At 36.4% G+C, this 21,210-nt stretch overlaps 1 protein-coding gene across 2 annotated transcripts in view; it reads right to left on the minus strand.

Moving 5' to 3' along the window:
* The window catches only part of CDH12 (cadherin 12), a 791,024-nt gene that overhangs the window by 139,980 nt on the left and 629,834 nt on the right, over positions 1-21,210 (minus strand). For both annotated transcript variants that reach the window (XM_064506878.1, XM_064506879.1), the window contains one exon: positions 20,534-20,949. In XM_064506878.1, the coding sequence (XP_064362948.1) occupies positions 20,534-20,764 (231 nt within the window). In that variant the 5' untranslated portion in view covers positions 20,765-20,949. The remainder of the gene's footprint in view (positions 1-20,533; positions 20,950-21,210) is intronic.

Here is a 21,210-nt window from a genome sequence, read left to right on the forward strand (position 1 = left end):
TGGCATGACGCAGAGCTTTATAAAATTACAAAAATCCTGTATATATTGAAAGTTATAAATACATTCATGTTTCACACATCATTAAGCTGCACTGCTTACGTATATCTGTATGCCTTCTTTTTAATAAAAACTTCACACCTATGTACAAAAAAGCAAAAGAAAAGTATCTTCCTCAGCCCAAGCCTAAATCATTTCTACTCAAATGGAGCAGTTTTAGTTATAAATCTGAATGTTGATTGTCTCTGCTGGATTGTCCCAATGCATTTATATTAAAAAAGTGTTAAGTTTACATGAAGCTGTATTGTAATGATAGCATTTCTTTCCAAGATTTACTCAAGATTTATTCCAAGATTTTTAATGGATAATGAAAAATGTTCATTAGAATCAGTGGAGAATACAGTGCCACAGATAAAGAAGTTCAAGAGCTTTATAAATTGGAATAGAAATGATTGTATGGATACAGTAAGATCTTTGGATTCTATAACTGTGGTTTTACTTATATTTTATACTGCTGAGATGAAAGAATAGCCACCCCTGCTGCTGCTATTTGGGATGGGGAAGGAGGCGAAGAGCACAGAGTCATTTTCCCCTAGAGAGGGAGGACAGCAGGGTTATTGCTGCGGAGACTTTGAAAGACGGAAAAAGCAGGAAATAGGGTGGAGGGGCTGTGTCTGGGCTAGCTTATATGCCATGTCTTTTCTGACAGAGCTGCTAATTTGTCCCTAATCCTACCACATATAGTTCTTCCAGAAGTCCTGGGAAAAATAATTTACAAGTCAAAATCTCTCCAGGCTCCAGAGAAGCTTAATTGTGCCCATAAGGGTGAAATCTTGGCCTCAAAGAAGTCAATGGCAAAACTCCCATTGTCTTCAATATTATTCAGTAATAATTAGGGCCTTGCAAATGCTAGCAGTTTTCTCCTGCAGAATGAGAATAAACATTTTCTTTTGTTTCAATTCACACACTTGGCAAGTTTTACTTCCACTTTTAAGTCTTAACAAACTGAAGATATCAAAATCAAAGTAACAGAAACCTTTTATTTCCTTGCATGGAAACAATTTAGCTTATGTGTATAGGATTTTGCAGAACCTCAAATAATACTCTTTGATTACTTCAGGATTCGAGAGGCAAGCAAAACTTGATCAAAGAATGCTTTTTGCACTTTTAATAATAAAACTTAATTTAGCCAGAAATAACTGTGAAATTCTTTTACTGGTTTTGGAGTTATTCATTACGTAAGAGGGACTTTACCTGTTTATTAATGTCCGCAGAAGTAAGGCTTTCTTCACAGCTTAATGTTGTAGCTATTGACTGGATTTGCAGTAGCTGCTAATTATGATCAGGGAAGTCATATGCACAAAAGGAAACATTTTTAGCAACTTTCCTAAGAAACAGTATTTAGTTATGATAGTGATTTGCACGTGCCATGTTTGAGCATAAAATCAGACTTAGCTGTTAAATGAATAACAATAGTTTACTGACTGGAGACCTTCTAGGTCTCAAACATCACCTACTTCCTTTGCTGTCTGCCCTTACATTTTCATGGATTTACAACATAGTTCTCAAGTTCATCATCTTAAAACTCTTGTTCCAAATACAGAAAATAGGACTGAGAAATATGTTTGCTGAAAGGAATTGTTTTTATTTCCAAAAAAGAAGAAGAAAAAGAAAATAAATTCTTTTCAGGGTCCAGAGTTACACTCATGATTTATGATAAAGGACAAATTTTTACTTTGTTATGAGAAAAATGTTTGTTTCACTCACTTAATCTCTGCTATGGATAAGTCATTTTAAGAAAACATATTATACAATCTCAGTTAAAGATGATTAATTTTAACTGCACTTGAAAGGCACAGGTATAGAAACTACCTCCTTATTAATGAGATCACAGAAACTGATACCTATTTGGAATTAAATTAGTTAATCCTAAACTTACTAGCATCTATTTGTTAATGAAACTCTTACTCTCACAATATTTGTACTATAAATTGAACTAAACTTAACAATAAAGGATAATGTAGTCTAATTTACATAGGACTTACATAAGTCATTTACTGCAAGAAGCCCTTTCATTCAAGAACTTAATATATAAACTGACTTTGGCTTTGCTTGAACCAAATCCAGGAAGGGACAGGTAATTATACATTTTGGCTAATGAACTTGCCAAAAATGAATAAGCCAGAAAAAATGAGTTATTGTTGTTACTCATCTTTTCTGAGAGGAAAATACTCTAGACAGAAAAATTATCAAATCTGTGGAAATCTAGTGGAGTCTAGTGTTATCAAATATCTGGAATCTAGTGTTTCTAATTCTATTAAAATATATATATAGATGTATTCAGCGTAAAGTGAGGTGTTACAAAATCTCATTTCTTTGAAGGATGCCTGAAGTCAACTTATTTTCTGCAAAAGTAGATTGCATAGATTCTCTGTAGTGAATACTGCCGTGTAAGAGTAATCCCACTATGCAAACCTAACAGCAAGCATTGAGACGAGGTCTGTTTTCTTATCTCATTCAGGAAGCAAGATCTGCCTTCTGAGCAAAGATCATAGCCTATCAACACAGGAGCGCAGCAGTTACCAGCCTCTGAAAATACGCTGTGCCAGCCACCTCTGGAAAGGCATTCAAGGCTGTGCCCTCTAGTATTGCACTTTATTTATGTATTGGGCGATAACACGTAACTGCCAAAATTTATATCCACAGCAGGACCAGGTCAGTTTGTACCAGCTGCTTGCTCCTTAGCGCTGGTTCCATTAATAGAGCAATGGGGAGTTTGACCCAGAAGAAAAGCAAAAGAAAATGGCTTTATGCACAGAGCTTCCCATTCCCGCTCTCACCTTCCACACCTGCAAGGGGAGGGAACCGCTCCTGCTGAGCTGCCAGCAGATCCAATTTAGAGCTACATCCTTCATGCTAAAGCGAAGTCTTTAAAGAGGCTGGCTTAGAGGTGTGAAAAGCAAATGGTGTTCCCTTGCAGTGTACCTTTTTAAGCTTTCCAAATAGATTCATCCCTCACTGGCATTCAGCTGGCCTTATTTTGAGCACAGCAAAATCTGTTTTGAAAAATCATCTAGCATAGATGAAGGAAAATACTTAAGCAAAAATGAGCTTTTGATTTACTCTGTGTGTGCCTTAAAAGTGCGTATTTTTTCATTTTAATGATAAATTTACGTGGATTGGTGTTGTGGGATACCAAGCACCTGTCCAGAATGAAATTTGATGCTATGAAATCCTAAATAAGCTGTGTCCCAGCACACTTACAGCCTTCTGAGGATGATGTTCTTTCAGGAACATCTAACTGAATTCTAAATTTTCTCTGAATATTCTTTTACTAATTTTATTAAAAAGCTGAAAATTTGTGACCAAGACTGCTAAAGATTTTGAAGTTTCTTTGCTAATTTGTTCATTAACTTAATGACCTAGTTAGACTGGTCAAAAATTATTTGCATGTGAGGTCTTATCCAGCACACTTTAAGGAGGCATTATAACACAGATCTCCTGCCAGATAAAAATAATTTTAAGATTAGTTTGTTTTAAATAGTATTTCTAGTAGTGGTGTCTTCATTACTGGAACAGCTGGTACCTGGAGCAACAATCATTTGCTTTCTCCCTAAATTGATATGCCAGCTGCAGCTAGTAACAGTATAGCACTTCTGTCTTCCTGAAAGATCTGTTATGCAGCCAACTGTGTTAATACTGTGCCCCCCTGCTGACAACTGTGGGGCTGGTGGGACTCAGTTATTAACAGCACCAAGGAGTTAACCATGTAAGATGGCATTCCTGGGATTTTTTTTTTTTTTTTTTTTTTTTTTTTAGTAAAATCTCTGGGTTTTGCCTGTGTAAAGATAAACCCATACGAGTTCATTCTTAAGAATGAGAGGAATGTGAAATGAATCTACATTTTAGAACAAAAATATTGGGAGAATCCGAAGACCTCTCTTCATTTCCACAAATAAAAATAATTTTATTAATATACATGAAAGAACCTCAGTGAAATCCTGACTAACCCCCCTTGACAGTTCTGGTACAGGTTCTCTCTACTGGAGCATGTTTGCATCAGAAAGGCACTGTTCTCATTTTTAAGAAAGAGAAACAAGACAACATCTTCTGAAGAGAGAAAAAAACTATGCAGAGTGGCTCTACAACTTGTCTATGACCTGTGATTGGCATGGCTTTGATCAACTGCTGAATGGGTATTATTTCAGCCAGGCCAGGCTGTACAAAGCACAAGTATGAAAAGGTAAGTATCCATCTATAAACAAGTTATAAGCAAGCAGTTACGTATCTCAGCTGGCAGATATTTCTCCTCATCACTATGGTACAGGATTCAAACATAAATCCCTCCTCAGCATGACACCGCAGATGCACCAGAACTGCCAAGGTGCCTCAGGATGACTTCTGCAAAGTGCAAATAAAGCTTTGTACTCCCACTACTACTGACTACATCTGGTGGGCTGATCCCACTGCTTCACCTACCTCTCTCCCACAGGAGAAGGATATGTGTCATGCTGCGCCAGGGCAACAGATAGCAACTCCTTCTCTATTTTGTCCCTCAGAACTCTGACAGATCCTCAATGAGCAGCATCATTCGCTGTCCAAATCTGCAAGGATGGAAAAGTACTTTTCCCTGTGGACAAGCAAGGCAGTGACTAGACGCAGCAACAGCAAAATAGCAGCACATATCAGCACTGTGGGGTATATATATCTGAATCTGAGTAGCAACATACTGCCAACGTCATGGAGGTGTTACGGACTTTGACACAGGAAAGTTAATGACGTCCAGATTCTATAAAACGGCATTCATATATGAGCTCCAGATGATAACTCTGCATCAGTTTAAAGTGGGCATGATCGTGCCTACATAAGGGAAGGGAAGCACAGACAAAGAAATGCAGAGGTACAAAGCAGGTCACTGGTACAATTAATAAATAGAAGCCAAGTTCAGTGACTTGAATGCCAGTCCTCTACCTTTTAGTGCCTTCCAGCACATAGCACCTGTAGATTAGCTTCAAGTTTGTTTTTCAGTCAAACCCCAGAACCCAAAGCAAAGAGCAAAGAAGCAGACCAGAATCATCTAACTTTATACAGCTTCAGCTGGGGACACCTAAGAAAAGAGCAGTCTTAATAACCCTAGCCAGTTCCAAAGAGGAGCAGAGCTGATCTCGACAGAGAACTCTCCTCAAGAGCAAACTTGTTCTTCTGTATGAAACTAGGTCAGCTCAGTGAAGGCTTAAGGATGAAAACAGTAAAGGTCAAGATATTGGAATCAGAGAGAAGAAAATTTGGATCATTTATCAGCGCAAAATTAAATAATCAAATATCATCCCCCTAGCTGCTCATTCTATACACAAACATACATGCATTATTTTCCTTATGACTGTTTTCTATTCATTCTTTTCCTGGTGAGATAGAGAGGAGAAAAAAGGAAAAGGGAAAGGAAGGAAGGGAGGGAAAGGAGGATAGAAAGGAGGAGAAAAAGGAGGGAAAAGGAAAAGGAAAAAAGAGAAGGAGAAAAAGAGTAGAGAAAAAAAGAATATGATCAAACATGTAAATCACATGCATTACTAATGGATGTCACTAAACAGCTAGCAAATGTTTCTAAAAGAAGGGTAAATAAATTTTACATAACCAAGTATTAAAAAATACACATTTTATGAGAATCTTAAAGAAAAAAAACAGATGGAATTTCAGACTGCATTCTACATACAAGATTTCACTATCTCAGCTTGTAAATAATGTATTCATCCTTTCTCAGCTTTTTCATATATAAAAAGTTTTGAAATATTAATTTTTTTAGTTTAGAGAAAATCAGAGAGAATATTTTCATGAGCATGTATTCAGCAGAAACTACTTGCTTTTATAGGAATAAATATATTGTAAAGAGCATAAACAAGTTTTTAGAGAACAACTTCTGTTCTTCACAACTCCTTTTACACTTTATCATATCCAAAATTTACTCTTGAAGAATTTATCATCAAGTTGGACTAGTCTTGTTTTTCTCTCCTTTTTTTTTAAATGAGATTTCATATTATCTCTCGTTGCAGTGAAAGCCTATTTAAGTAGACTGCACGTTTGTGCATCCACAAATAATTTTTCATTTTTCTGTTGATCAGCAATAACTGACTTCTATTGATTTTGTATGGATACCAACCTTTAACTGTTTCCTGCAATAAGATTTTCACTTCGCTTTGTCATCTTTGTTGTGGCAAGACCCCTTTCTTTACATCATGTCCTCTTATCCTCTCAGTAGACTAGGACTATTCAATGAACAGAGTCCTAAACTTTCTAAGCTGCAGTCAAATATTTTGGAAAGCTGAAGGCACTGAAAGTTAGATTAATTGCTCTGATAGATAAGGATATACCGTAATGTATATTGCGGCTGTTTAAACAGCAACTCATTTAATCTACTAGACCTCATATTTCAAGAGGAAAAATAGCATAATGAAACACACATTCTCTTCTCTCCTGACACACCATTGTCATTCCATGTGTTAGGAGTGACATTCAGAAAATTTGCAAAATGAAAAGGAACTGATTCCTACAAGACAAAAATTACTCTTTCAGGTGTATATATGTACAAGCATTCTTTTACGGTATCCAAATTAAGTTCCACGGACTAACTTACATGATTGAAGTTATATATGTGCTTAAGTCTTCACAGGGTAGAACCTATTTTGTAAATTGTGGTTACAAGTAAGTAGCACCTTAGGTATCATAATTAAAAAAAACAGCAAGTGCGAGGAGGAGAAGATGCTAGCCTAAGCAACTTTTACTCAGGTTTTATTTCATACTTGTAGTCTTCCTGTAGATCTTACCTGCAGGTCACAGAAAGTCTTATATATGTACTAGACTGCATAAGTATAACTCATGGATTATTTGTTTAGAAAGTGATTCAACAGCCCAGCAGGATATACACATGTGCATGCAAAAGAAATTTTTGCTCAAATGCCTCTCTCTTTTGCCTCTCTCCCAATAGGTTGTCTCTGCTCTGATTCTGTGCAATCTGTGTAAAGACTTATTTTCTAGTATCTACACTTCAAGGATATGGACGAAAAGAGATCTACAGTACACACATGAAAATGTGGCATATTTATATCATATTTTCAACCAAATAACATTCTTAATATAAATATCTCAAAGAGCTACTCCAAGACTGAGATCATACAACTTGCATCATATTGTCGTTCTGCAAAATTTCTCCGTTACCTTTGGGCATTTGACTGTATAAATCAAGTCAGCTCAGTAGCTCTTCTTGAAAGGACTGGAAAGTTCAACTCAAATTGAGGGAAAGAGAGCTGACTCTAAATATGCCCACACTCACATAGCTGTGGACAATTCTCCATATTTGATTTTGATCTGCTGGGAGACATTAGCTATATCTACATTGGCAATAATGTGCAATAATGTGTAATAATGTGTAAGGCTGGATTTCTAGAATGAAGCAGCTAACGCTGAGGAACCAATGTTCACATTAAGTGTGCCTCAGGTTTGTGCTCTGGACAAGGTCTGCTCTGCTCCCATGGTCTAAATGCCAATTTCTGTAAGGCATCCTTAGATTATTTTTATCCAAAAATGATCTAGTTTGTACTCCCCAAGACTTCTCTTGATGCAAACCAAAGTACAGTAAGTCTGAAGGAGCAAGAGATTTCCTTCAAAAGTGCACTTTAGATCCAAAGAAAAACACTCATGGAGATTCATCGGATATTAGCTAACTCAGAAATACCAGGATTTTGAAATATGGTCAGGACTTCAGTGTGTAATAAAGATAAAATCTGGTTTTATTCCTGTGAAAACATCAAAAAGAATGTTTAAGAAGGGTCTGATTTATTTATTGGACACAGCTCAAAATGGAAGTGGGCTTTAGTTTACATTTGAATTGTAAACTAAAACATTTTCTTTTTAAATATATATATATATACACATAAATATCTTTCACTGTCTGGTTATGAAATTAGTGATAGCATAACACGAAATGTACTGAAATTTAACAGGGAAAAATTAAAATTTACTTTTAAAACCCTTAATTTGATGATCAATTCTCTGAAAAGCATTTGTATTAATAAATACATCAAAATGTGTGGGATAGTGGCAGCATTTAGACAAATGTTGCCATTATCTTTTTTTGGAGGCATTGTTTTAGGCTCTTGTTCATCTTGTCCTTTAGTTTAAAACACCCACGCATATTAAGACTATAACTGACTTTCAGCTATTTAAATACATGTTCATGATATAATGTCAATGGCTTGGCAAAGTCCTTGCATAATTTTACATATATTTATATTTTAACTTACTTTTTTCCTGCCATTTGAGCTACATTGCTAGGTAGTTACACTAGAGATAAACTACTGAAGCAAACAAGTTCTGCATGTTTATCAGACTCACAGCATACCAACTGTCCACCAGTAATAACCACGACAAGAGAGCCCACACCAGTATATGGAATGAAAGACTCTTTGTTTCCTGTCTTGTGGATATTGGGCAGAAGAGCAGCAGTGGGGTTTTTTTGTGTAAAAAAATTGACCTGTATAATGTGTATAATGTGTTCAAATTCAGTACATATCTTTTATTATCTTATATAGCCCATAGGAAAAATAATGCCCATAGGCTGATTACTTATACCATTGTTTTTTATGTATTTTTTACTACTGATACTCGGAGATAATGAAAGAAAATGAGCAACATGTCAGAATTATTTAATACATTGAGGAAACCATTACTTCAGAGGCAATCTCTGGGGCTTGACTCACCTAAGAAACAAGTTAAATATCTATTCCAGGGAAAACTAGTAAAGAAGCAAAAGGCAGAAAAGCATATACAGTATTATGAGTTTTAGTGTGGTACTTTTGATTGCCTGTTTTCTCTGTTATTTTAATAATTTTTTCATCTAGTCTGATGATTCATGAATGTAGTAGACTAGCAAAGAATTGACAGCATTGCCCTCTTCTCCCCTTCCCTCATTCCCTTGAGCTTACTTCACCTTGCAGTTACAAATTTGACATTGTTAATGTCAAGACTAGGAATGGACTTGAAAGCTAACTATTTAATCTAAAGAGCATTGCAGTGGCTGGATGTAGAGAAATTTAATCAATAATCTTTTATTTCACTTCCAGGTAGGCAGATCTGCCCACTTCTTTTAGTTACTGCATTGCTCAGTGTAGAGAACTCTCTCCTTACCAATGCAGACTACACCAAACTGTAGATGAATATTTATAAAAAATACATTAAAAATAAAATAAAGTCAGAAGATTGGACTTTCTAGTCTCCAAGGTTTCAATATAGCTTTTATAATTACTCTGACAAATAATGCAGTCTTTCCTCTGCTTCATTCCCTTTCTATTGAAGGGAGCTAATACTTTCCTGCCTCACAGAGCTGCTTCAAGGATAATCATTGCAATCGGATGCTTTAAGGATGAGGCCTGTAAAAGTACCTTTGTGGATCACAACATTTTATAGAGAAGGGAATTCATTTTGTATAGGATTGAATATAGTTTTGCCAAAAAAAAAAAAAAAAAAAAAAAAAAAAAAAAGTCCAATCCTCCTAAAACAAAATAATTGTTTACACATTGTTTTATTGACAATGTATCTAATTTTTCTACACTGGGTAAGAAAATTATGCTACAGCAAAACAGTGAATGTTGCTGCTAGACTCATATGGCAGAATTTCACACTCAACTTGCTAAAGTAGGAGTGATGTAATATGGGCAATTCAGAAACAGGCCCAACATAACTTTCAGACATGGCAAATGAAGCATTGTAATCCATGTGTCAGAATGGTAAATAAAGTAAACCAATCTTGCTTGTGTCCCATATGAAAGAAGAACTTGGTTCTGCCTTACGTTTTGCATTACAAAACAAGGCCAGAATTCCTGCATTGCTGCCATTTAACCTTTCTGATCATACAAGAGTCGTCTGCCAGCAAAGAAATTACTCAGAAGAAGTAGATACTATACTTTTTAAAGAAGTCACAGTAACATGTACCTTTACCAAAAAGAAATGTTGAATAAAATTGGTCAATGTTCTAAGTTTTCAGCATCTTTATTACAGCTCTTAAACTGCACAAATGCTGTCTGCCAGAATTCATTAGGCTTGTGTGTGAATCTCCTGATTCCACAAACACTCATCGATTTTTTTTCTAGGTCTCTACTACTGGCATCAATTAGGGTTAAACTAGAAGAAGTACCTGCTGTTCGACTGATACAGCTGGGGATGACGAGAAGGAGCTATTAACTGTCCTTTATTATAGTGTTGCAAATGTGTTTTAAGACTCTACAAGAAATACACTGCACTAATAACTTCAATGAGATTTTTTTTTTCCTGGCTAACACTTTACCAGTTTATGCTTCGGTTCTCACATAAGAAAGACATTGTTAGAGCAACTAGGCTGCTCTGCACTGCAATTTTACCATTGATCCCTAATTCAGATAAATGATAACACCTATATATCTATAGGCTGATATTTTTTGATGAAATGACTCAGGTTAAACATCTAAATCTGTATTTTGACAACGCAAACAAAATGTCTTTGGCTTCTGTGTTAGGAAAGACTAGACAAACTCTACTCTCTTCAACAGAGTAACACTACATTCACCCCAAGCTACAAGAAAAAAAGATAAGACTCAGGTAAACAGCTTAGTGATCACGAGCTTACTCCAACATCACTGTTGAAAAGCAATGGCACCAGAAGAATCTGAATAGAACAGCCTCTGCTGAATGGCACAGGGTCATCCCCAGCGAATATTTGCCTGCTTACTGCCATAGTCAAAGGGAGGAAAGATTTTGCTAATTAAAACACATTTATTGACATTATCTTCTGAGATATCGGAATAGAAAATTCTCTCTCATCTTGCCTTACCCTATGCTTTTTTAAAGGGCAAGTGTAAATCAGTACCAGAGCACTTCCAAAGACCTAGGGAAGGACAGAACATCAAAATACTGGTGTACACATGCCTGACAGTCTTAAATGCTTGTTCAAGCAGCACACAAAATACCTAGTTTGCTTAAATTTGTCTGAAATTTACTTTGTACATAAAGAATGTATGCAAGCACACACAGAACTCTGAAGGTTTTTGAATTTACAAGATAAAAAAGGACTTCATCCACAGAAGAAAAGCAGTAGGTATAATAAATGTTTCCTTTCATTTACTTTTCACTTTACAGTGTATCAGACAGTCAGACTTACAAGACATGATTTCAACTCTTATCCATATTAGCAGGTCATTTTATGTCCATGAAGCAGATTGCAAAGTGTCATTTAAATGACCTACTGCATTTTCCAAAAATAGCCTAAGATTTGTATAAAAAGACAGGAACCTCACACCAAGAAGACATTCGGCAATATTTACAGTCTGTACCTACACTGTCTTTTGCAGCTGCGTTTGAGTTAGGGCTCCCTCGAGTGCTCCTCACGGCCACGTCTGCCTGAGCGGAGATTGAGCTGGTTCCCTCTCAGCTAAAGGCAGAGAGAACTGCGGCTGGTAGTGGGGCTGATCAGCTGCACATGCTTAAGCATCATTAAGTTCAACCCTTGAGACAACACAACAGTAAGCGTTGCCCCAGTCAGGCATAGCAGAGGGGTCTGGAGCTTAGACCAACCCAACAGTTACTGGATCCTCTAAGGGTCTCATAGCAGGCTCTGAGGAGGCTCAGCTAGCTTTATATGGAAGATCTTCAGGCAGGGACTTATATGAGAAAACTAGAGAAACAGTTATTGTGAAAGGAAGCATGTAGAGTTTGCAAGGCATGGATATTTGCAACAATATCACAAAAGTCTTGCTAACTGGACATTTTTCTCGACATCACATTAGGATGCTGACCTGCAATTTTAAACTTTTCTAATGTTGTATTATTACTAAAATACCCAGTGAAGGTAGTATTATACTTCTCCTCCTCCCAGTATTTATTTAAATTTATTTATATTTATATTTTATATTTATATATTTCTATTTATTTATGTATACTTCAGATTGAATTTATTCTACTGCTTTAATCCTCAGTCTCATAAGGTCCTCTCACCATACTTTAAATTCTGCCGTTGTCTTTACAAATCCAAATAGTTTAGTATCACCAGCAAACACCGTCACCTGGATATTCACCCCCTGTTCCAGATCATTCATGAACTTGTTAAACAACATATGTTCCAGCCTAGAACCTCACTAAATATAGCACAATGGAGTCCAGGATGCAAAATTATAGTGTTTTTTTCTGGTGATCAGTTTTGTATTTTCATGACATAAGGGCTCACTAATTTATCTGTCAATGAAAAGTGACTATTTTTAAATAAGCAGTAGCAAGGTTATAAAGGCATCCAGTTCAACTGCATCAATAACAACTCCCACTAGTTTTCAAAGGCCCAAGATTTGATCTCTGCCATTGCCCCTTGTCTGTTTCTAACTACAGTATTATTTCTACAGTTTCCGAATTTGTATAAAATCATTCTTTCTTGCCATCTTACTTCTTGGGTATTTCTTCACATCTTATTCCACACATACTATTTTAACCTGTTTTTCTGCTGCCCTTTTTACATTTAGTAGTGCAGCAAGAATCAATGATTGGGGTTTTTTTTCAAAGTGTTTATGAAATGAAATCTTCCTCTAGGAGAAAATGAAATTTAAGCTGGTAACTAATAAAGCTATATGTAGTTTGCTTTCACTCTGTGCCAATGGTGGTGAACATTTTCTTCAGTGTATTAAATTATTATGTCTTTCAGCCTTTCCTCTTTCTGTTTCACCTTTCCTGAGATATATACCCCCAGGCTGATTTCACCTGGAGTATGTATTGCTTAAGCACCTCTCTCCTCAGTCATCCCCTCTTGCCTATATAGCATTATATCATATATCACTGTCTTGCAGTGATCATTGTGCTACCATACACTACACTAAAACAAGGAATTTATCCAAGTTTAAACTAATCCTGGAGATAAAAGAGAAGGGCAGTTTTTCACCAGATTGTTCTGGTTGAATTCATTTTGTACTCCCAGAAACAATATAACCTCTCTTTGACAAATGACTCTACAATCTTAGTGGATTGTTTGCAATTTTATAATCAATATTTATATTGAATAAATGGTCAGGAATAAGGAGGAATAGAGAGAGACAGCCAAGAGTGACCCAACAGTGAGACCCAACAGTGTTCATATAACATAAAGCTTTTCTACTCCTGGCATACCTTCATTTTTTTTTGTTGTTCTTTTCCAGTTGGAAGACATCTAATCTAACCTGCTTTGCTTTTGAGTTAATGTATAGCAAAGACAAGGACCACTTATGAAGGCAGTTCCTTTTATGAGGCCTAGCAACATACCTGGCAAAAGTAAGCAAGCTTTTGAGTACAAAATGCTTTCTACAGATCAGAACATAAGCTGCAGAGTTCAAAGTTAAATGTAAGGTGGGACCATTGCTCAGAATTTAACTGGATACATACCAGATCATTTCTAAGGAATAAAGCAATTGCAACTTCTGCAGCAGAGTGGATGTCAGGGACATGGAGGCAGAAAAAGGGATTATAAAATAGTTATCTCTAGCGAGAGAGACAGGTCATTTACAGCCTATGAAGGTGGAGATGTGTGAGGGAGAGGGAAACTGTCCCTGCCATAAAGCCAATATCTGCACTGAGTCCACTGCTTTTGGTATTATATAGCATTACAAATTTTAGTTTGATATATATGCACTCTAATCGCCCGCAGAAGCACAGGTCTTTTGCAGCTTGGGACTTCTGCCATGAAAATACTCTTGAACCAGGTAAGACTTAGCTGCAGCACCTGATAAGATTACCAAACCAAATCACCTTATTTTCTATTTATAACTTGCACACAAGGATGTGAACTGTATTAGCTGAAAACTGGATGCATTTCTTCCACTTTTGCTTCTCCGATAGGTTGGTGCTGGATACCTAATTGGAAAATGTTCTTTCTTTTTCTTGAAAAGTATGCTTAGAGAAAAGTTGATTGATTCTTGCTAGAAAAATGTTTTTGTTTGAGGATATTTGAGATTTTATTTGAAAAATAAATTTAAGCTTGAGTTTTGTTAATAAATGTTATTTTATACTCATACATGATTATTGAATTTCAGTAGTGACATTCAAAAGAAAACTACAGTAGATGTAATGTTTTTCCTTACCAGTTTACTTTCTACAACCTCTTTTACATTTCTTTGTCAATGGTGACAATATAAACTACAGACAAATGCTGGCGCCATTAACACCATCTACTCAGTTGTGTGTAGAAGTCTGTTGAGAGCTGGCACTTTCATACTAAAAGGAGCATCTCCACAGGCTTTCAGTCTCCGTACACTGATGTCTGAACTCTAGGCCAATGCAGTCAGCTGAGTTTTAGAGTTTTAACTATTTCTATTTGTGACCTCCCTACCAGTCAAGAACAATGGTCACCACCTTTTAAATCTCCTCAAATGTGGGTTACAACTCAAGAAGTTGATCCTTCCTTTTTATTTTGGTCTTCATCCTGAATTCGTTCTTTCTCCTCTCACGCAAACAATGAAAACAGAGTTTTCATCTTTGTTTGATTTGCAAATACGTCGTATAATTTTCATGAATGCTACAACCACAGGCAGAAGGTGTTGCTATTACCAGTATTTGTGCTTCTAATTTTCCCACTATAAGCTACCTGAAGTAAATCAATGAATAAGTGAAGTCACTGGATCAATAAGAAGCATTCTGTTATATCTAAGTTGCTCATCTCTACGACACGTGACAATTAAACTGGGTCTTTACGCACCTTGTAAAAAGATGAGCTTGCAAAAGTAAACATTAAATGCAAGTCTGAGTTACTCATGGGAGTTTTGCATTTCCATGACTCTACCTGCATCCCGCAATTTCATGTGCAGCTGTCAAAACTGCTTTGTGTCTCATGCACTTTATGCAATATACAGGATATAAAGCTTTCAAAGTCATCACTTTTTTCTCTAGCTAACAGTAAGTGAGAGAGACAAAGTCAAATGGTCTCAGCTCAACACAGCGAGACAAGAAGTGCAGAGTTCTGCCCCCAGTTCTGATTCCTTTTATACTTTCATGCTATTTTATGTCTTTTCATCAGTTTTCATATCTGTAAAATTGTGGCAATATTAGGCAGTTAATGTTTGGGAAGGCAATGACGTGAGGATCAAGCGATGCTTTCTAGAACATTTTAAAGATAAATAATTAAAGCCACATTAATTTTACTTGAAAATATGCACAGTAAATACTCGGCTAATGATTAAACAATACCTGGGAGAGGACTGCTAATAAGAAAGATGGGAGAATGGATGTTTCAAAGTGAAGAGAAACATGCAGGGTAAGGTCAAATAATCAAAAGCAACCAAGTTTAAAAAAAATTACTGCTCTTTTCCAGGGAGGTGCAATAACGGATCTCATACACACATCTCACAATGCTGGAATGCTGAATAAGAGCAAGTAGCTTAGATCTCATTGGATTCATTTTACTTCACATGTGCGCAGCTGGTTCTGCATTTTAGCTGAGAAATCGGTTAATTTGGTAAGCCAAACTAACGTGATCATGTGCAATTGCCTGATTACACCTTAAATTACCATCTAAGGCTCACTACGGTCAATAGGAATTTCACCCTGATGCCTGCAGACAGAGGTGGATATACAAATTGCTATGAGTTAACATGTGCTGAACAAGCTCATTGTTGTAACTACAACAAATTAAAAATATCCAGAAATGAGTAACTGTGATGTCCTTCTCAAGAGAGTGAATTAACAGGTTACCCGTAGCAGTACCTGTAACAACTCTCATCTCCTTGAAGGCAGCACAGTGCAAATGTCTAATGGAAGTGATACAGGTCTCTAGCACTTTTGCTTTGATTGTGGGCATAGAATCTGAAAAGCTAGCAAACCCCTTGTGACAGTTTTAATGAAACATTATCATGATTCTCCTAACAGAAATCTTGCAGAAATATAATTTAAAAAAGATTAGATTAATCAGGGTGGAGGTATTGACAGAGACTTAGACTATTTTTTTCCTTCAAAGGTCAGTAGCATTTAAATTATGTGTATATATTTATTTTTCTTTAATTCTATCTTTTTCCTTTCAAGTTAACTCAGTGCTTGTGAATAAAACCAGATCGAGTGCCACAGCACTGCAAATTTGTTTGCCTCGGAACAGATCCTGCACAAGCAGTGCAGAATTTCCTCCCTGGACTGCCCTGTCATCCAGACATCCACGTGACAGAGAAAAGAATGTGCAGTCAGAGTGTGCATGCAGAAAATGATGCTGTTTTAAACCTGAAAAAAGTGATCCACATACATTTCATCTTATTAAAATCTATCCACTACAAAATGCATAAATGGGTATTGTGTTCATATTTCAGATGCAGTGGACAAATTATCAACCACCAGAAAAGCTCTCTGCTCTGCTCACAGATACACAGCAGAGAACTGCTCTGCATGCTGCTCACCAGCACCGTTTCTGCCTTTGTATATGGGGAAATGTCTGAGCAAGATGAGGACTTCTCAAGAGCGAGTCAGACAAAAAATACCATTCTGTTATGTGCACCCCATATTGCCATAAGGCACTGGTGGCTATAATGCTTTTCAGCTGCTTGGGGTCACAACAGAAAATTCTGTAGCAGATGTATGTGTACATATATGTGTGTGAGCATGGATAAAGCAATGGAGGTCTGAGAGAACAAAATCACAGAAAACAGGACAGTATAGGTGAATCGTTGGCAAGATAATACTAACAAGCTGAGAATATTTAGTTGTTGCATGCAGGAAAACAGAAAAAAAGTGACTGTTACATTGAAAAGGACTTTGTAATGTTTTGCTATGTACCCCTTCTTGTGTTCAGCACAAGTTACCGCATGCTCGTCTGCAAGCTTGAGGAGAGCCAGCCAAATTCCCCACTAAGAGCTACTGTGCAGGTGTACAACACACCAAAAAACCTGTAATGCATTTAAACATTAGGAATATATGTATATGTATGAACTACATATATACACAGACATACAAACGCATGCATATATACATGGACATATGCTACCTGTATAACAACTAACACTTTTTGCCTTGTCTTATCTTGATAATGACGAACCTATATTGCTCTTCTCATATATTTTGTTCTCTTGAACCTTCAATTTTTTAAGCTGCCCCTGCATGTCACTATTAAAACAGAAAAATAAAGAAAGAGTTTAGCAAGGTTTGTAGAATTCTGGCGGGGCTGTACCTCACTGTCCCTGCGTAAGAGAAATTAAAAGTGCTACCTTGTTAGTGGTTTTAAATTGTTTTGGGACATGGCTCTGCCTGAGGATCAGACAATCAGATATTTCTCTCACTGTTCTGGAAGAATTAAGGCACAAAAAAGAACTATGAACTTTTTAATCTTAGCCTACACATATGGTATTTTATGGAGCTTCACAGTACTAAGAAAACACATAGAGCACAGTAAAATAGGTACCTCCAGGTTTTCTCTAGAGAATCCCTCCAACTTGCAGAAGTATGTCACATGGTAGCACCATATTCCAACTTCACATTTTAGCCTAGGTCTAATACCTGGATGTCTACTAAAGGGGGCTACCTTTTGTCTGGTAACCTGTTGGATTTTTACGGTACTTCCATATACATAAGCAGAGGATTTCCAAACCTTTGACTTAACATTCAGGTTAAATGGTCAAGGTATATTAAGAGATTACTTTTTTTTATTTTCAGCTTTAAATGTGTCAACATGAAGCACTATTTCAAGATCTCCAACTGTGATCTAGACTAAACCCCATCAGTTTCTAAACTATATTTTGATTTGCAGCCTGACACTTCTTGAGATAGTCTTCTAAAAACAGACATAAAATGAACTGAGTGTGTTGGCTGATAACAGCCGACATTACTGCTGTAAATCTGTGTTCTCCTCCAGGTGGCTTCCAAAATTAACTAGTCATCCCTAACTGTTTAGTGAAATTGTCAGCTGATTTAATAGACGCATTAAACTCCTATTTATAAATTACTGTGACATTGTTAGTGCTGCAGTTCTATAATAAGCAATATAAACGCCAATGCACCTGTCACTATATTGTGCCCTGCTATCATGGCTGGGAGAAGAAAATAGAAAAACTGTAAGTCCAGGTCACATGAAATAACCTACAGTTTTTAATACACTTAATATCACTTTAAGATTTAACACAGTCATATTATGGAAAGAATTAGTTTGTATATATATTGTTGTAGAATAATATTATATTATCATAATAATAAAACAGCTATTTCTGCAATCAACCAGGAACTTGATTCTATTTCGTATCTTAAAAAAATTCAGTGTTTTTTTTTTTTTAGATTACATAAAATCTAAAGATACTGATTAGCCACCATTCGGTGTATTTTGGTATGTTAAGGATGGCTATGAATTTATATTGGGCGTTATTTTCACCTTCTAGGATTTAACAGCATAATTTCTCTGAAGAACATCTTCCATTCAGTGCTTTGCCTTCTTTGAGAGCATATGGAGGAGCAGAGGAAATTGCTAATATCACCAACATCTCTTCTTTTTTCTTTAAAGAGATAAGAATAACTTATCCAAAAACTGGCAGGTTCTTTTTCAGGTAAGTTGAAAGAAATGGTTAATACAGATAAAATAAGCTAGAATAAACATCAAATGGAAGTTTAGAAGGTAATAAACACAGTTTCAGAAAATGATTATCTGGAATGGATTTCATGTTCTGGAAACAGATTTTCTGACTTAATGTTAGGGACGTACTAACTACATATCCTAAATTATTTTGTGTCTCACCAGGCAGATCCCTCTGTATTTTATTTTATTAGTAGGTAGAAGCAGCACATTTTCTTGAAGTATATCATAAGTACTCAAGAAGCATCACTGTTATGTATACTACAGTGCAATTACATCTCTTTCCTCATATTTGGAAAAAGGTCTTTTCAGCAACTTGAAATACTTTTTAAAAATACCTTCAGGTTTAAAAACATACCTGTGATGTGATATGCCTTATTCTTAATGAAAATATCCTGTTATTTCTGAAGTTACTTATTAATTAAAATGTATTGATAATAGGCAATTTTGTGTAAAAATAATGTGGTTTTGGCAGCCTACAATTGACCCTAAATGCTTACCCAGCCTACAAAGGGATAAGGACGCATGAATTACAGTGGTGCAGTGATAACGTCTCTGTCTTCTGAGGTAAAAAGCACAGCAGTCGTGTTGCTTGCGCTGCAGCACTGCATGCGATTAGAGTCTGTGTTTGCATCTTTAGCTAGTGGTCAGAACAAAGACGTGTTAGAGAAAGCATCATTTGTAACCTCTGGAAGTAACAAAGATGCAATTCATCATGTTGTGATCTCCCTTTCTTCTGCAGACTGTAAAACAGACTCACCACATTATCGTTGTGATATAATCACAGGGCTTTTCAGATCTTTTTGACTAATATGCTTTAGTGCTGAACACTAATGCCTGAATCTATAATATACAAGTCTGTTTTGGGCTGGTTTGTCAGATCATCTAGTGAAACACATTCAGTCTTCTGCTGTTCTAGTTATACATCCTCTACTTGTAAGAGTTTCTTGGACGGGCAGGAGGGGAAATTAATTTTCAGGCAATTTTACTTATATTTAGACAAAATTACTCCTTCCCAGCCTTTATACTAAAACCAGAGAGTTAAAATATCACATTAAGGTAGAAACTGAAGCATGATGCCTCATTTTCATTGTAAGTGAACCTGAACCCACCCTCTAGCATTTGGGGGCCCAGGAAATGAATCCTTGACCTCTTATTTTCATCTATTAAGGGCCTCCACTCAAACTGAAAATTATACATAACATGCATTAATATAATATATACCGTGCTACCTTTTCTGTTCTGGTCTCATTATCAGCCTTCCTTTTTGAAAACTCTGTTACCTAAATTCATTCCCCTCACCACATACACACAAAAAGCAGGCTGTCAAATTACTTACAAACTGTTAAAGAAATAGTGGCCACAAAATGAGAACGAGAACTGTATACATTCTGTGCAAGTGTGGCTGTACATATGTGTGCACTGAGAATAAAAGCTACAATGCAAGAGTTTGAATTATGAAACAATAAATCATATTAGAAATACATGAAAAGAGTCTGAACAATCAAAAAGAGAAGCAAATGATACCAAGGCATAAAATAACAGAGCAAAAAGCAGTTATCTCTGTTGGCTGAAAACCAATTGGAGTAATCCTACCGATCACAGAAATGACTGTGCATTCTGGGCTAAAAATTTCTGGGTTCAAATCTTATCCTTGAAATTGGTCTGACATTTGTTGCTAAAAATAAAATACAACATTACAGTAGATTCTAGAAAAGTTAGTTGTGCACCATGGACTTATTTCAGGACTCTCGATTTTTTTTTTTATTCCAAAACCAGGATAAGGAAATAAGATAAACAACATAATAATGCCTATAATAGCTATGGGGAGGCTGGAAGGTGGGGAGATGGACAGACAGAACTACTGTCTGCTGAAGAAGATTTGTTCCATCAGAAACATGCACATATTTATAGCACATTTTACTATTTGTCTGTGTCATTTCAACTTTTAAAGAAAGAGTGAAAAATTACCTTTCCCACATACTGAGGTTCGGAGCCCATGTACTCCTCCAGCACAAAAAACTGATTCCACACCCAGCCTCGCTTGACTCGCTGGGCAGATGACCTCCTCCCTGGCACTGGGACAACATTTTCTCTTGGCTCTGCTTCTAAAGTCTGCTGTGGTTGTGGATGCAGTGGCGTTAGAAGACCTCCATCAAACAGGACCCAGAGAAGCAGGGATAAGCAGTTCCTTGTAAGCATTGGCAACAGCTTCCCTACAGCAAGTAATAAAAACTCCAGTACTTAATGCAGAGCAGAGGAATCCAGGTTTGAGGTGTCTCTGGCCTCCACCACTTAGCTTCTGATTTTATTGCGGAAATGCTAATGCAGGCATTAATCCTTCTGATGACAAGGGTTTTGCCGCATTAAATTCCATCTAAAGGGACCTATAAAAGAGATTTACATGGCAACATCAAATTACATAAAATTACATTGAAGCGTTCATCAAAATTCTCACACCTAGTTAGTTTCTAGAGACAGACAGAAAAGATTAAGAATCAGAGTTTTAAAAACAATTACTATTTTGATTGTAGCACTAAGCTGCTCTAGAACACTGTCTGGTTATTACAGAAATACCTCATTCTGGCTCTGCTCTGCGTGACTTTTGTGACTCTCTGAAGACAAGACCATAGCCTTTGCTGTACGAC

Source organism: Dromaius novaehollandiae, chromosome 2, assembly GCF_036370855.1.
Source record: "Dromaius novaehollandiae isolate bDroNov1 chromosome 2, bDroNov1.hap1, whole genome shotgun sequence".
NCBI lineage: Eukaryota > Metazoa > Chordata > Aves > Casuariiformes > Dromaiidae > Dromaius > Dromaius novaehollandiae.